Below are 17,394 nucleotides of genomic sequence, written 5' to 3'. Positions count from 1 at the left end.
CTGCACAGCACATCTGCTCTTCAGCGCAGGTACCGACTATTGCAGATACGGCAGAATTCAAACAACCCAGATTATGATGTTAGTATTTGCAAGTGATACTGACACTTGTTTTAGGATTCCTCCTGGGAAAATGACGAAAAAGCATGTTCTTTTAACGGGTTTTATAGTGATTAACCATCATTGGAAGTCTAGCGCTAATCTGGAAACTGGTCTCCCTTGATGGGAATGAACCCAGATGCAGAGGCAGCGCACAAAAGGGTGGAAAAATATCAGCTACCATCTAGGCCTGTTCCTAAATTGCACGTTTGCAAGTTCATTCTAATTCCAAAAAACAATAAAGAAACTGGATACTGAAAAATACCACAGCAAGAACTCCCAGCCAACGGTATTTCTTCTCCAAAGTAAGGTAATTGGGTTTTTATCCAAATTCCCCAAATTAAACAACGTAACTCAGAAGCTCACAAACCAAAACCACATGGAATCTGCCTTTAAAAGAGCAAACCTGCATTTTAATAGATTGCTGTAATTTACAGTTACACACTCGGGTTTTTTCTGCTTTGTTTGGCGATTCAGTCAAGATTGTTCTACTAACTAAAAATAGAGCTACGCTGAACCTTAGCGTAAGATCAGCATCGAATCTGCCCTTTCTGCACCCTCTCTTTCTAGGACACGCCACAATCCCAGAGCACTGGTACATTGTCAGTATTTCAGTAAAATCCTTGAAATTTTAGGCTGGTTAATAATTCAATCTACACTTCAGGGGTATGAAGTCAAGTTCATACTCAAGAGCAGGTAAGTTCTGGGAACGTGTAAAGCACCTACTTTCTTACACATCCCGTACGATGATTTCTGTACAACAGGAATGGCACGTAGGTCCATGCACGGGACTTCTCAGCAGATCGATCTTCTCAAGAGGAAAAAATATCTGATTTTTCTCATCAAAAGACAAAATATGAAGGGCATTGGACATTTACAGCGCTAATATCCATACAAAAGGCCACCCACGTGCAGAAAACAGCCCTGAAGTCTGTCAATATGCACCACTCCTGCAGATCAGCCATATCAAGAATGGGCTACGACAGTTTTACCAATTCAACTTTGTAGTGGTTGAAGGATGTACCCACGATGCAGCTGACAGCCAGAAAAACCTTGCTAAAACAGGTGTAGCTGTGCATTAATCTTAACTCATAGCAGTCCTTATCAGGAATACACTACGCTTCATTCCAGTGAATCACCAGGGGTTGAAAAATGCATCAAGCAAACCTTTGGCCCTCAGAAAATGTTCTTTTAGCACTGACATATAGATAACCATTTTGCTCCCACATGCACATGCTTGTGTATCAGTGAGTGTTGCCGTGCCATTCATTTTGCAGGAACATCCCTGCGGACGGCTCATTAACACCCCAGGAGTGGAACAGAGTGTCTGAAATCCCTAGCGGCAACAGCTGATAATTTTGTTTATTTAACTAGGATTAGGCTGGGAGGCAATAGAGCTGAGAAAGCCAGAGACAGGCAACTCATGCTCAATACAGCTATAAGGTTTTTTGTTATCACCACAAAAATACCACCCAGGATTTATCTAAAATTGAAGTATTCATATGCCTTACTTGGTAGCATAATCTTATTTATAATTAAAAAGGAAGGGGGGTTGGTTTGGTTTGTTTTCAGAAATATCCTACTGTATAAAAAAAAGCTATCAGATATTTAGATGCACTTGCCTCTACTTTCTTATACATCCACAGCAGACTAGAGCAAAAGAGAACAGCCTCATTTCTAGTTGACGCTTTGGAAAAATGGTAGCATGGATTTAACATGAATATACTGATATTATTACACTGGAAATAGCCACACTTTCCTGCTGCTTTATAGTTCAGACAGACCCTTGGCTATTTCCATTTGCTCCCATTAGCTTCCTTATCCGTAGCTGACTCTTCTAAGTCCCACTTTCACGTTCCTAATAAAATGTTTCCCTGCGATACTGGTAGAGGTCTCTCTGCAGGACACTGGTGTCTGTACAAGGCACAGCAGTCCATTTGCCACGGACATCATGTCACCGGTGCGACTGGGGTGTCCGACCGGCACAGACATGCCTTGGGACACAAGCAAACAGACTGAAAAGCTACAGCGATGAAACAAGGATTATTTATGGCAGGGGCTGTAATTATTTTACAATCAAAGTTTTGGCTCGGCAAGCCAAGTTTCTTCCCATCACTTTTTCTCAGACATCTGTACTGGACAGCATACAAGTACGGATTAATGAACGTTAGGCGAATGTGCAGTTTTACAGCCAAATGTGCTTAGCTGCAAGACTGGGAAAGTGCTAATGCAATATGGAAGAAACAAACTTTGAAGCTGGAAGCTGTTCTAATGGAGTTTAAGCAAGCTTAAATAACTTCAGTATTAAAGAAAACTCCTTTTTTACGACTCCTCTAAATCTCAATAACAAATCTCTTGAGTTACAAACTCCGACCAAAGACAGTTTATACTTATTTAAACTCAATCACAAATTGCTCAATTCCTGCCATTTGCCTGAGGGTTTCCAGGCAGGGTTTGACATCCCACTGCAGCACACTGGTGGCCCCATCCAACACGGATAATGACTTACCAACGCCGATCACCCTCTGCTCCTCCTCGGCTGTTCAGCACCCTGCCATCCTGTCGCCAGTAAAATGCTTTTCCCCGCAGAGCTGAGTAGGGGGCACTTGCACCCGGCTGCAAAGAAACTGGTATCTCTGTCAGCCATGGTTACTCGGGATCTACACCTAACCCTTTTGCTTCGCAGTGGTCTGTTTTCTAAGCCTAAATGGTTTTGCTCTGTTCCACAAGGAAATACTGAATGAGCCATTTATATGCAGATGATAACAAATATACCAAACCTTTGCAACTAATTACAACCTAGCAGTTTTTCCCAACCAGTTATTTACAAGGTAAGGGATGCCATGGAAAATCACCAAGCTGGATTCCAATAAAATGGGGAAATTTAAATCATTTCTTTTAAGCAGTTGCAGAAAAATGTTTCTGCTTTGGCATTTTCACTTGAGCCTCTTGATTCCACATTTGAAGCTTGAGGGTATTGCACTGCCATCAGATCTCTCTCTGGATGCACAGCTCCACACTAACGCTAAAATGTATTCTTCAACATTTATGAAATATTTCTAGATGGAGATTACTGCTCAGAAGGAAAGACTAGTATGACTGTTATTTAGTACCTTTACATTTTCCAGTGAAAAATTTTGAAATTCTTTCCAAACTGAGCGCTTATGACAGAGGCTGAATGCAGCATTTCTTACCTTTATGGAAAGCAGCATTTTAGTTTTTGTACTAGTATTGCACTTCAGAGCCCTACTCACGAAACAGAACTTTGCTCTTTTAGATACTGTGCCAACACTGGAAAAAAAAAGGACTGTGCTTTCCCAAATCTTTATGATCTTAGTGGAAGTGGATATGAACATACAGGGGGTGCAAGATAACAAACAGACACTATAGGACATTGATACGCAATATAAACATCTTAGCATCACAAAAAGCACCTCCAGAATAACTTCATATTGTCCCAATAATTTTTAAATGTTGTGCCAGCCACTGTAAAAATGCCATTTATCAAATTCAAGTGAGTTTTATCACGACTGACAGTGGGTGTGGGTTTGTGATAGCTGCAGTTTGGTTGGGTTTGGGACATGCTGTCCCAGCTGCATTCTCATCTCATTAGCGTTATTAGTTGTGAAGGCAGGAATAATAAATCCGTGTCCCTTATTATCGATCAGCAACACAAATGCTGTCAAAAGGCTGCTGACACTGGATACGGCCTCATCACCGAGGTGAACCGGTGACAGCACACCACCAAGCGCACAGGCGATGGCTGCCAACAGCAGCGACCGCAAGGCTCACCAGAAGTGGTGCGACCGGCCGAGATGTGCCACTTTGCAATCCACCTCTCCTCCTGCAAGCCCTCTCCTTCAGCAGGGAAAGGCAAGAAAAGGAATTTAAACCTTCAAACTGAAACAGCGCGGAGGTGATTACAATCAACCATGCACACTATCACGGGAAATATTACCGTAGCACTGAACTTCTGCATGAAGCACACGCTCAGTAAGTGATGAGTCCGTGCCCTCCAGTGTGCTACTTTAATCCCCCACCGCCACAGTCTGAAAGCTCAGGAGAGTGACTTATGTATGGATTTAAAATAGTTTTGAAGTATTATGCGTGCCTGAGAGCACACAAAGCTGTCTCTGTCAATCTCTCTTCAAAATCACACAAAGTCATACTAAAGGAAAAAAAGGAAAAAAAGAAAGAAAGAAAAAAAAAAAAGATGTACGCAGGTTTATTCAAAAGCATCTTCAGCAGTAGCATTTAAAGCACAGCGTCACTGACACTCTTGGGTCTTCTCAGCAACTCAAATATCACATATTTAATTGAGCAGTGTCTGCCTTTTCAAATTTAAATGTCAAGTTTTAAAATCACATTTATAAAATGCCTCGCTTCTTAAAATATGGAATTTTTTGTTACATACTTTGTACTGCATACTTTGGCCTGAAAGTATACAAAGAAAAAGATGTACGTTTCATAAATATAACAAAGAAAAACAAAAAAACAAGCAGCACAGAAAGCTAACTGAAACCACCAGCAAGCAGAAAAAAAAAAAAATTAAATCTTTTTGGCAATGATTCATAGTGAAAGCCTTGGACAAAACCCTGTGCTTTCTACCATACCCTGAACGTTAGTAAATAGTGAATTTGATGATCTACTCAGACAGAACTAAATTATACAGTGTATGACAAGCTTCTGAAAAGGTCCCAGTTCCCTAAGCATTGCAGGGTTGTAAATAAAACCACCTTCACCAACTTGGGCCATTCTGGTGGTGCACTGGGATGCTGATCGTCTCGGGGGTGGCCTCAGCCTCAGGCATGAGCAGCCAAGAGAACCGCACTCCGAGGCAGGCGAGGAATCTCTGCAGGCATCAGAGCGCAGGTGCAAAGCGCTTGTGCTCATCCACTCCGCTAAGCAAGCCACCGTGTTTGAGACACGACTGGTGACCCGATGAAACAGAAAATGGCTACTGTGCTGTTACTTCATGCCCCAGGCTTCGATTGCGCTTCAGGAAGCTTTGCTTTGCTTTTCTTCCAGAATAGCATGAATAACGTTTCTGATGGCAATATTTTTCCATTGATGGAGAAGTGACAACCTGCTCTCCATGCTCCCTGGATAACAGCACCAACAGCTTTATCTTTGGAGATGAGACTCTTCCCCAAAGAAGTTAACTTTCAACAGGTTTAAAAAACAACAACAACAACAACAACAACAACAACAACAAAAACCAAACTCAAAAGCATCCTAGCCATACAGAAACTTGCCTTCATTCCTGAATAAGCAGCAGGACCTTACTGTGGGCAGTGGGGAGACCTTTTCTGAAAAAGGTCTGCACTGGTGGGGAAAATTTGGAAGAGCGAAAGATGCCGAGTGCCATTAGAGGCGTGTTCAGCCTCGGGAAGAGGGGGACGCCAGGCTGCGGGGAAGGGGGCAGAGAAGGGCAGAGCAAGCCTCATCCCCCCCAAGGAGGGTCCGAGGCAAAACTGCCTCGCTGTCACAGCGACCACAGCTCCCACTTCAACTACTTGCATTTCCCCCTCTTTACAACTGTGACCGCATGAATACCGGTCAAACATCATTCAAAGGAATTAATCTTAACCTTCCTTAATAAAGTAAAACTCAACCTAGAGAAAATGTTTATGTAATTTAATCATTATTATGAAAAAAAGCAGTCATGTAGAAGAAGAAACAAATTGGGGGGATGTGTGAGGATGTCACTGTTATCCCTAAGGTGAGTGGGAAGGAGGTGAGCTGCGTGCATATTCCATTTTTATTTCTTTTTGGCAGAAATAGAACATTGCTTAGGCATAATTTACATTAGAGTTTCTAATTTAGACCAAGGTTGTTGAAGGGAAAGCAACGTGCATTTATCAGCAGATAAAAATAACAGCAATAGCAGCATTTGAGACAGGCAGAGCGACAGAAGTCGGCGCTGCAAAGGGCAGGCTTGTTGCTCTCCTGTGCGATCCATGCAGGCAGCTGACTTCAGGGAATCTACTGAGTGGACAAAAAAAAAAAAATATATCTGCCATTTCCTACATGCGGTCTAATCAGGGTGGCTATTAAGCACAACATATTCGTCCCAGCACAGACTTTATCATAAAGAAATGAATAACTCCTCGTTTTTCAAGTATTTTAGAAGTAACAGAGGCCTCTTTTGTTCTCCTGATAAAAGAAAAACAAACAATCTGACCATAAAAATCATGGGCTGCCAGCAAAAACGTAAGTTCAGATACCATAAGGAAACCAAGTGATTGAATTAGGTTTATTTTGACAGGCTCTTGTCATTGGACTTGTAAATTAGAAGTTAGGGCCTCATTTGGAGGCAAAACAACCTAAGCATTATCTGCTATTTATTTATTTGCGTATGTGTGCTTTGAGTGGGTTCACAAAGAGTTCTTCACCTGCATTTGTAAATTCAGGCAGTAAGTTAAAAAAACAAAGAAAGAAATAGGAGGTTATTAACAACATAAGAGACAGCAGTCTCGCATTTCGCTTCTCTGCATAAATTTTACCCAAATGTCAGTAAAATCCTAGTGATTCCAGTCAGCGCAATGGAGTACAGAAGCAGACGCAGAAGACAGCAGTCTTGATAGCTCTGACAATTCCAAGAGACTTGCACATCCTCATTCCCCTGAAAATCACCACATTTCCAGTTCAATAGTTATTTAGACTTTCCTTGTTAGTTTTTCTTTTAGTTTTTGAGCCCATCTAGTTCACGAAATGTTGATTTTTCTCTACAGATGTGTTAGAAACCGGCAAACCCTCTGCTGCGAGGAAGAAGCGTGTAGGTTTTAAATTACAGCTGATGCTCCTGAAATCATCTCACTCTACTTGAGCATTTCAGGAAAACCCACTAAATACAGAGAGGCTGGTGATGATATTAATAGTAGTTGAGGTCTTGGCAAATTTCTGACATGAAAAAAGCTTAATTATTTTTCTCTGTAGAGCCTTCTTGTTAAAGTGAGAAAATTTGGGGCAGGGGAGCTGCAAGTGTTTTTAAAATTGGGGACTACGCTCTATAAACATTTTGGCATTAGAGTGATTCCATCATTCATAATTTCATCTCCTACAGGTTCCATAGCATATGTCATTTAAAGAAATTCATTTCCTGATGAATGATTTATGGTATTTTTGAGGGAAAACAGACTGATCAAATGCATCAAAAGTTTTCAATATGAACATTTGCCATGGGGTTATTTCCTTATTCCTGCCAACTCATCCTGGTATTTCTTCTTGCTACTAAAAACACTTATGCAGTTGCATTAAGATTTTAGTTTCCATAGAAACTGTTATTGGCTAAGGTAAATACAAGATGGTAAAAAGTGTGACTTTCCTAGTCCCACGAGCATGCTTGCAGCTGCCAAATTTTCCCCACCTAACCTTTCACCAGTATTTGCTGCTGCGTGACATTTTTAGCTATGTCTCCGCTTTAAGAACATGGACCCTCTTTTGAGTGGCGCTGCCACGCTTCACAGAAGGTATGTGAATATTCAGAGCTATTTCTATGCCTCATTGTAGAAAAGCGTATGTTTCTCTTCGCTGCTTGTTGTGTTATTTTATTTTGCAGACCTCTTCGCTAAACTTTACAAGGGATAAAAGATGTCTCTTCGTTAGTCTGCACATCAAAACAAAGCTCGAGAGCACGCTACCAGGTAATATGCGAATAAAAGGAAATAAATAATTCCTTCATCGCAACCGATTTTCACATTCCTTCAACATTTCAAAATACAAACAACGTGAGCCCTGAGCATCCTGACACTGCACCTTGCTGACACCAGCGGCAGCTCCGAGTCCCTGAAAGCTGTGAGAAAAGGCATGCCACGCTTCAAAAAGGCTGCGCTGAATTTATGGGCAGTCACGTCTTCCGAAGGAAAAAATGAACTGCATATTAATCTCCTGTTCTCAAAACTTCTCTTGCTCCCTTCCTAAATGATTCTAATGCTTACTAAAAAGGCAAAGTCCTGATAATCATCTTATAATTCCCTCACTTCTGTATAAATTTCACTGTATTTGAATTCAGGCACTTTTTCCTAACATACACAATTAATAAGTCTTTTCTTGTTCTCTTCAGAACATTAGTTTCATTTTTCTTCTCATTTAGAGATCTGCTGCAGTGCTCTGTGCTGCCTGAGATTTGCCCTTATTCCAAAGAATAAGCCTTTGCATATATATTGCATTGAGACGGAAAACGCTGTTATCGTTTCTGAAAAGAGCAGCTGAAGACAGAAGGACTCATCCTTGACAATGTGGAAAAAGAAGGCGATGCTGAAGCTTCTCAGTAACACAAGGGTCATTTGCGTGTACTACTTACTGATTTTGGGTTGGAGGACTATCTTTCTTATCGCCCAAGCATCAAGTGTTTTGGTACCCACTAAAGATCTCCCTTCTGCATCATTAGAAACAAGTTCCAATGAAAGACACACAGGCTTATCTTCAAATGCCTAAACACTCTGACTGATCTAACCTTTAATCTTTGTGCCCCATTTCCTTTGCTGTTAAACCCTTCTGACTCTCTGCCCAAGACCCACAGGGTCTACCCAACCCTCTAAATCTACAAATTCCCTTGTGCAAGTCTCCTGAATTTGTCTCATCTTCCCAGCCTTGAGCACCATTTGGAAGAATTGGTGGACACTGCCATGGATGAAAACAAGTTTTGAGTTTCGTAGAAGGACAAACACAAAGCCACTCTTAAACCCTGAGGAGCTGAGGTGAGTCTCTAGGCTTCACAGCATCCACATGGTAACAGCACTTTGCAGGGGCAGTCACAAATTCGTTACAGTACCCCGAAGTCTGAGAGCACAGATAAGAATTACCATCAGCTGAGAAGACCATCACCTTGGCTCTAGGTCCGTGGTCGAGTGCTGGGCTACTCTCCGTACTTTCAATCAGGTCTTTTGGGTAACTACTCCTGAGGTCCGCTCAGGAAGGTCTTTCTTTTGCAGATGCCTTTCTGAGCTACTCCCATACATTGCTGTCATGGCCAGGAATAGTGCTGGCACTCTGCTCTTCAATCTCCAGGGAACGGGAAGGACAGGAGAGAGGTTTCAAGAGACTCTAACAATCATCACAAACCAGAAGCTGGAGAAGAAGTGGTTTTGCACTCAAAGTGCCAAGCAGAGCTGACCACCTGCATAGCTGCAACCTAGTGCTAACAGCCTAACTTTGAGGAGATTTCAGCCCATTCCTCGTGCTACTTTAACATGATGACTGTGGAACGAGAGCTGCACTTTTGTGCCTTTAAGGGAACTTCTGAGGCTGAACGTAATAGGGAATGGAGAAAGGAACCAGCCCTCCTGGATGAGAAACCCAGAAAGAAAAAGCTCTGAGCTTACCAACAGTGTACAGTAGCATAAGTGCATTTATGTATCCTGGTTTTGGAGTCCACTGTTACCCTTTTTTAAACCCACTGTGGCCTAGGGAGTAATACAAAACATAAGGATGCCTAATACTGCCTTTCTCCAGAGCACAGACTATGTGCACTTACCCAAAGCATTACAGAAGACAATCCACAGCTTGGAATTAATTACTGGAGCAAAATGTTAACGCATTTTCAACGAATTTAGGGACACTGTGAAATAAAATAAAACAAAAAGAGTACAATGCCTTCTAAATAAAAGCAAAGCATTTGGCTGTTTATCTTTCATCGATGAAAACTTCTCCAGAATGAAAAAGCTTTTCTTTTTTTCCTTATGATAATGACTAGAAGATGCAACAACAAACATACAAGAACAATCACAAAATATATATGTCTGGACTTATGGAAAAATATTGTGAAAAGTGAATGTCAATCAACAAGGCTGAAAGAGAAACGAACTGAAAAACCCTTTGTGTTTCTCTCTCTCTTTCAGAAATCAAGAATACGGATGGTTGTGCAGAAGGTACACTGAATGCAGCATGTGAACAGACTCTGTTTGTAGCCATCAAAAAGACCAGGAGCTTGGCAGATTAATCAAGCTACCAGAGAAACATCCCCACTGGTGGACATGGCAGCATATGGGGAAGAAGTGTGTGTTCCAGATGGTGACGGGGAATAAAAAGCTTTATGGTAACTATGGCTGCTTATAGTCCTCTTGCTGATGGTCTTCTCTAGCAGCACACCTAACAGGTTCCACTAGCTTAGTATGGGTGTCGTTAATAACACTGAAATTTAGTTTACTATTAAAATAAAAATGAATTACAATTTTTTATTTAATAGAAAAGTCAAGGCTTATTAAAGATGACACTTATTCCTCTCAAAAGGTAGCAGTAGATCAGAAACACACTAAATGAGGTTTAAAGATTCCCATTAACTTCTCAAGTTTTTAATGACAACGCACAGACAAAATCCACTCTTAGAATTCTGAAAATAGATTAAAAAATTTGCATAAACTGGCAGAAGTCCCCTAACGCGGTATAAAAATTGTCCAAGACTATGGGTGGAGGGAGGGGTGGCGGGGGAGTGAAGAGAAAAACACCTAAATCTCTTGTTTTACAGTGAAAGATGCATCAGTGCACAACGGCACGTTGTCCTTCCCGCCTGGCAAGGCCACTACAGGAAGCAAGTTCCCACGTCAATGATGGTCCCACCAGATCATGAGAGATTAACTTCTGGGATAGCTAATAAACCTGTGTTAAGTAGTACCACGGCAGTAAAAAGCATTTGTTGCAGAGGCAGCTAAACTCCATTCCATGTCTGCAGCTTATACCGTAGGCTGTATTACATACAGGGCAAGAGGCTCTGCAGGTACCAGTAAACCACAACCAGAGCCATTCTGCTGGATACAGCTCACACTCGTCATCACAACATAATCATCGTGTGCACCATGCTTTTACCGTGCAACGAGCGGATTATGAATGACTTCTTTGCAAGCTATGTGAAGGAAGCTTGCTTTCCCCCACAGGAACCTAGCCATAGTTCATTATTTACGCTCACCTCAGAGCAAGGGTTGCTCCCAGCTGGAAGCAGAGCTGTGGAAAAGAGCCTCTGAAAAGCTGGGAACTTTGGCAAGTATCATGCATACGTGGTGCTGCTCTCTTAAGCCAATATAGCAGAGTTTTTACTAGAAAACTCCGTGCAATCACAAGCTGCTACTGCTTGACTTAGAGCCAAGCCCTCCTGCTGCTATACGAGTTTTAGATCTTCTGTGGATGTGACACAAACAGGGCTCCTGTAACACTCCCTCACCTGCAGTCAACACTCCTTTGCTCAGCCCCGCAACGTGGATCAAAGCAAATCCGACACGACTGGCCCCAAAATGAGCGTTTTGTTTCACACCATTTGCAAGAGCCCATCAACAGCCATCCCAGGTGCTGTTTTCATTCTGCCCACACACAAATCAATGACAAAAAGCAAGCTCATTCACACAGGTGGTGCATTTCACCACCCTAAAAGTCAGGATTTTCTCATACCCTTCATTTAATGCCACTGCTGTCAAATCCATAACATGTTGTAACAAAAACAGCCTTTATGTAACCTAATAAATAAAAGTCACCGAGGCAATAGCTATGCATAAATTTTAGGTAAAAACATTTTATTAGAAGAACATGAATGTCCTCTGTAAAGCGGGTAGCATTTTAAAATAATGTTCTAGCCATTGTTAATACTTTATTGCTATTCATCATAGAACCATTAATCATGGTGAACTCATTTGGTATTAATGTGGATGTCATAAAGTACTTCTGTTGCATTTCAATTATAACTCAGCCTTTAAAATGCTGCCAGCACTACATGGAAAGCTTTGAAAAACCAAATTTGAATAGTCTGTTCAGAGATAACTACAGTCACATTCTGGCACTGAGAAACAACCTTTTCCATTCCTAATGCCTACCCTCAAGGGGCTGAGGAGCCCGTGGGGCCGTGCCCTCAGCCAGGGCTGGGTCCAAGGAAGAGGGAGCCCAGCGGGAGGCTCCGGGGAAGCTGCGGCCGTCCAGACCAGGCCGTTTTCCTCCCCCGAGATGATGGTAGGAGAAGCATTCCTTTGGGCTGCTTCAACCCCACTGGTTCAATCGTAGCTAAGCGGCAGCAAGGCCATACTTTAAGGCCCCTAAGGAGATTTCCTTTTTTCCTCTCACTCCTGTGATTCCCTAAGGCATCCAGAGCTGAGTGCTTTGGTTTTTTTCTCTGATGCATAGTGTCTGTCCAAACAAAAACACCAGAGAGAACATATATCTACAACTTACTGTCTTTAGAGACAGCAAAGGAATATGCAACACATCAGAGCGGACCTAAGGAAGCAAACACCCTGACCTCTCTGATGACAGTTTAAAAACAAAACAAAACAAAAACCAAACAAACAAACTCTGGCCTCAAGAGGCACTGAAAGAAGAAAACTGGCAGCACAAAATGCAACATGGACCTAAACAACTATCAGCTCCTTGCCATCAGGGAAGCCAGGAACTTGTGTTACCTCGACAAACCAGGATTTTTGTTCCCTCACTGCCAGCAGAACTTCCATCAGCATTTTACATACAGAATCAAATGACAACGGCGCAACAATCATAACGCTTCTCGTCAGAAACCATGTTAGAAGGAGAAAAGACGAAATACTTATTAGCTAAGGGAACATTTTTTTTTTTAATTCTTGCATATAATTCCCATTCTATTTTATTTAGGTCATCAATGTAACATGTAAGCACACAGCAGAAATTCCTACCTTGGGAGCTCTGGCATGTTTTCCACATCTGGCATCTTTGACAAGGCTGATATCCAGCAGCTCAGTCTCCTAGAAGGAAAAATTGCAACACAGATTAATTATTACATTAGTCAAAAAGTCCTGTTGTGTTAACGGTGCCCCACTTCCCACATCTGTCAGGGGTCTGCCTGTTTGCAATGACGCCTGTCCAAACTGGGAACAATTTCAAGGAGTGCTCTGTAGCACTTAAGCTCTTCTAACAGCACTACTAAGACCTTAGACACATAACTTGGTTTCCTTAAAAATGTGCAGGTGTCTTATGATATACAGAATATATAGAAGCTATCAAGCTTATTTCCTGGATAATTAAATACCAGCTGCTCTGCTTTTTTTTTTCTTTTTAATACAATTTTAGCATTTTGATGCTAGTCACAGTGTGAAAAAGGCGACGTTACAAACAGAAAACCCTGCCTCTGCAATAGAAAACCGACTTTATTATTGCCAGAACATTTTGAGAAGTACACATAAAACCCAAAAAGTGTTATATCTACAATGCTAACAGGTTCAACAATTTTAGTGACTACTGCTCAGTAAAAACCGCGTACTTTTGTCAAGCATTTCATAGTTCATACGTTACTCTCGAGTTGTGGGTTATACAACACATGCCGTACTTGGAAGAAAACAGGCATGTGATGACAGCTCCTGCTAGGCAAATTCCTGTCCTCCCCTACACACATATAACATGAAGAACCTCCTTTCACTGATAACCTCTTGGCTCTCCACCCTCCCTGCCGGTGCCCGGCAGCATGGGAAGGATGAGGGCTGAGCCGAGCCCACGGTGCCCAGGGTGCGCCTGCCACTGCCAGCCCAGCGGGGCACCCACCCCTCCGGGACCAGCATGGAGCATTCACCTCTCCAAACACGCAGCAAATTCTAGCCTTCAGCCAACATAACTTTCCCCAATCTCATCCTGTGACAGGGCATTTTGGGATTTTGCCATGTTGGTTCTTTCTTGAATGCCTTAACATTTATGGGCAGGGAGCATTTGGAAGGAGGAAGGATGCTGCAGACGGGAGCAGCGCGATTCCCAGCTGCCGGCTCCCTCACGAGCACACACATCCATGCGGCATTACGCGTGTTTTGCCGGGAGCAACCCCAACTGTCCTGCGAGACACGGCGAGAACATCTGACCTGAATTAGCATTACCTGACAATCTTAAAGCACATCTTAATACTGTCTGCCTCATTTACACTAGCATTTGGACTAATAGCCCATGTTAGCATGGCTCAGTTACGTACTAAATGTAGTCTAATAGTACTTCAGCAGGAGTGTGACCACACTGCAATTAAAGCTACACCAATTCAATGCATTTCAGCCTTCCAGTAGTAATTGCAAATAGCGTGCGGAGAATTTGAAATCTCTGTGCTGGACAAAGCCACTACTTTATTTTTAACTCCAAGGAGGGGGGAAAAAAAAAAAAAAAATTCTCATGGACATGTTATTTTGCCACAGGTTACTTTGTATTCTTATTTCTTTTCCATTTTAATGGACCCACTCCTGCACAGCTTTTGTAGACCTTTATTGTCTACTAAGACATTAGTTCTACCACTAAATTTTCATGGGACCGGACATTTATCATATTCGCCTCTGTCCCCCATATCAATCCCAGTTCTTTTCTGTTATAGTACCTGCTGAACTTGCACGAGCATTTTTTTTTTTCCCCTCTTCATCTAGCCTGTTTAGGGGAAACTTGGACTTTGGAGATCTTTATTGTTTGCTCTTACTTGCCTGAAAGAGGTATCAAAACTTGCAGGGATTAGAAAGAAGTATATAGGTAAGGTCATAAAAGGTGATATTTTGTAAATCTGCTTAGGAAATAACCCAAACTACACCAATACACGAGGCATATGGACACAAGCACTCTTCCAACAGCGCTGCAGCCTCTCACATGAACAGCTGATTGCTGTACGTAAAAGCTTCTCTACAGCTGTCCCTGTTCCAGCTGAGGAGCACCTGATGGTTTGTGAACCCAACTTTCAAGTCCAGTTTGAAGCTGATCTTACTTCCAGATTTAAGCTACATTAATCCTTATCCTGCCCGACACGAGCACAACTGACGCCAGGAGTTAAGGCAAAGCTCAGTACTGAGTGCAGGAAAGCCCTTAATGCACCAAAGTCTGGGTAATCTCACAATTCAATGTGACAACTGCATCAGGAATATCTAAAAATTGCAGAGGACAGCAAGCACTAGCTCTCCATCTCCCAACGCGACTGGTCTCTGGGCCTGGATGGGGCCAGCTCCTCACCAAGGGGAAACAGTTGCAATGGGGAAAAAGCAATGCTGATTTTTACCAGCCACAGATCTGTCCCTGGGTTTTATGACAACATGCCGACATTCATATCATTTCTCTCTCAGTGGAATTTATGTCTCGAGTCCCAGTGATGTTGGAGTAGTGCAAATATGTCTCCATGTATTTTATTTCTTCTGAAATCTAGTCCATGCCACATTTGCATCTCAGAATGCAGCACGATACTCCTAGTGCTCATGCAGATGCTACAAATTGTTTGTCAATTAAAACAGAATTTGTTCGCCCTCCCTTTCCTTTTAAAGAAGGGAATGACTCTGTTACTCTCTCAAGTTGCTCCTGTGAAACATGACAGCGCCAATTACATCACGTTACCACCTGGGATATACCAGCAGTGGAAGGCAAATTTGCTGCTCAACACAGGGGGAAAAAAAAATATAGATATAGATATAGATACATAAATAAAACAACCAGAGAGAAAAGAGCCAAAGAAGCACTATTAAATAGCTATGTGTGCAGGTATGGCAGCAGGTGCTACTTCAAATAAAACAGGAAAATGGCACGCTGGAGGGCTTAACTTTGAGTTAATGCATGCGGCCATTTAGATACTGGCAGAAGTGAAAATAATGAAATACTGCCGAGCTGCATTCGGGTTTATCACACTCGGAGCAAGAACTGAGGCAGGAAACAGGAGAGTCACGACATAATTACAGAGAGAAGGAAACCAGACAACACTGCACAAAAGGCAAAAGATTGAAAAGAAAGCCAGGGCCGAGAGCCAGCATATTCCATGAGCATCAAGCCACGGGAAGCCAAGGCAGGGCAGAGACAGGCTGAAAGTCCATCAGCAGAAACCACGCAGAGCAAACATGCAGAGCCCAGCACGGAGACGACGGCGCTTCGGATTTACGGACCACGCGCTCAGCAAGTGTGGACATGCCCAGGTTTGCTGTTATCGGACAAGAACATGGCCTTTGGGGTGAGAGGCCAGGGGTTATATTTATGACAACAATTAATGCTCGTGCCCCGAAACAGTATCCAGCCCACTGTGAAATGTTCTACAGAAGCTACGGGCACATGCAGAGCATGTCATAAAAAATAAGATTTTGCCAACTGAAAGGACTGACAAGTACTAAAAATAAAGGCTTTAACAGCAAACACATGAGAGAAATGAAAGATGCTGAAGAAAAATGGATCTTAAACAAAGATGCTGAGCCACACACAGAGTGAAGAAGTAGTTTTTTTTGGTTGGATCGGTCTGGCATTTTAGCTTTTAAGAAAAAAAAACAAACAGAATTAATCATTTCTTCGCTTAGAAAAGTGCAACTAGACCTCCCATAACACAAACACAAAAGACCCTTTTAAATGGAATGACACACATTAGAAAAAGACACAGCAAAGGAAGGCCAGTACAAGGAACCTGAACAACCCTGCTCGGCTCTGCAACCTCCCAGATGGAGGAGGATGAGGAGGTATAGGGTTGTTTTGGAGTTTCGACTACTACTTTCAAGCTGCTTGCATGCCACCAAGCCGCGTGCAGAAAATGTGATGGCCTGAGGACCCAAGACCTAGCAAGGACAGCCTAAGAAGAATAGGGATGAGTGGAGTTTTGTGGGGCTACTTTGACAAGACCAGCTGGCATGGCTGTAGGAAAGGTTGACCCCTGAACATCCATCTTAGGGCCTTGCTGCACTGTTCCCTCTTTGCTGTGCTGCCTCTCTGACATAGAAGGCAGGTTTTATAATCCTACCCCTATATTCCTTTATATCCCTATTTTACAAGACCGTTTGAGGGGATTCTCTCCTAGGCAATAATTACAGAAGCCACAGGAAAATAAAGTCCAAAGTCTCTGCCACCATCCGATATCAGAAAGGAATGGTCCAGATTCCATAAATACATTTTATATGTATGTTCAGGTCAGCAGAAGCAATAGCCTGGTAGATGCTATAGCCCATGCTCTAAATTAAGTAGATGAGAGCAGGTTATGCATCCATGTAAGTGCCTCTGCAGGCAGCACTCAGCGGGGCTTGGATAAATCAGAATTCATAATGTGCCATTTCTTAGAAGTTCTTTGGTTCAAAAATACCAAACCTCCTGGAATTCCTTGACCCCTGGGCACTCGCTTTCATCTTTCAAACAACTAATTAAGAGGACAGAGAGCAACTTCCTCCCAAAGGAGAGAAAAGACAATTTCCTCTTTCCCTATTGCAAAATGTGGACAGACTTTTGTAACGGGAAAATACATTTAAGTACTGGACAGAAAAATGCCCCATTTCCTGTGCAGCAAAACAGCCCAAACCCTCCTCTGCTTAAGTCAACAGGAGTTTTGCTACTGACTTCCTCCGTGCAGGCTTGGAAACTGCACTCTGTGCTGGACGAGGCACGAAA

The 17,394-nt window shown here is 42.5% G+C and overlaps 1 protein-coding gene across 1 annotated transcript in view; it reads right to left on the bottom strand.

Annotated features, from left to right (window-relative positions):
* PLCB1 (phospholipase C beta 1) overlaps positions 1-17,394 on the bottom strand; it is a gene marked incomplete at its 5' end in the record, with an annotated part of 405,623 nt that overhangs the window by 280,095 nt on the left and 108,134 nt on the right. Inside the window, one exon of the mRNA XM_082305814.1 lies at positions 12,723-12,791. Coding sequence (XP_082161940.1) covers positions 12,723-12,791 — 69 coding nt within the window. The remainder of the gene's footprint in view (positions 1-12,722; positions 12,792-17,394) is intronic.

Source organism: Platalea leucorodia (assembly GCF_965183815.1).
Source record: "Platalea leucorodia genome assembly, chromosome: 3".
NCBI classification, from domain to species: Eukaryota; Metazoa; Chordata; class Aves; order Pelecaniformes; family Threskiornithidae; genus Platalea; species Platalea leucorodia.
The sequence above is the reverse complement of the archived record's forward strand: the minus strand, read 5'-3'. Positions and strand labels throughout refer to the sequence as shown.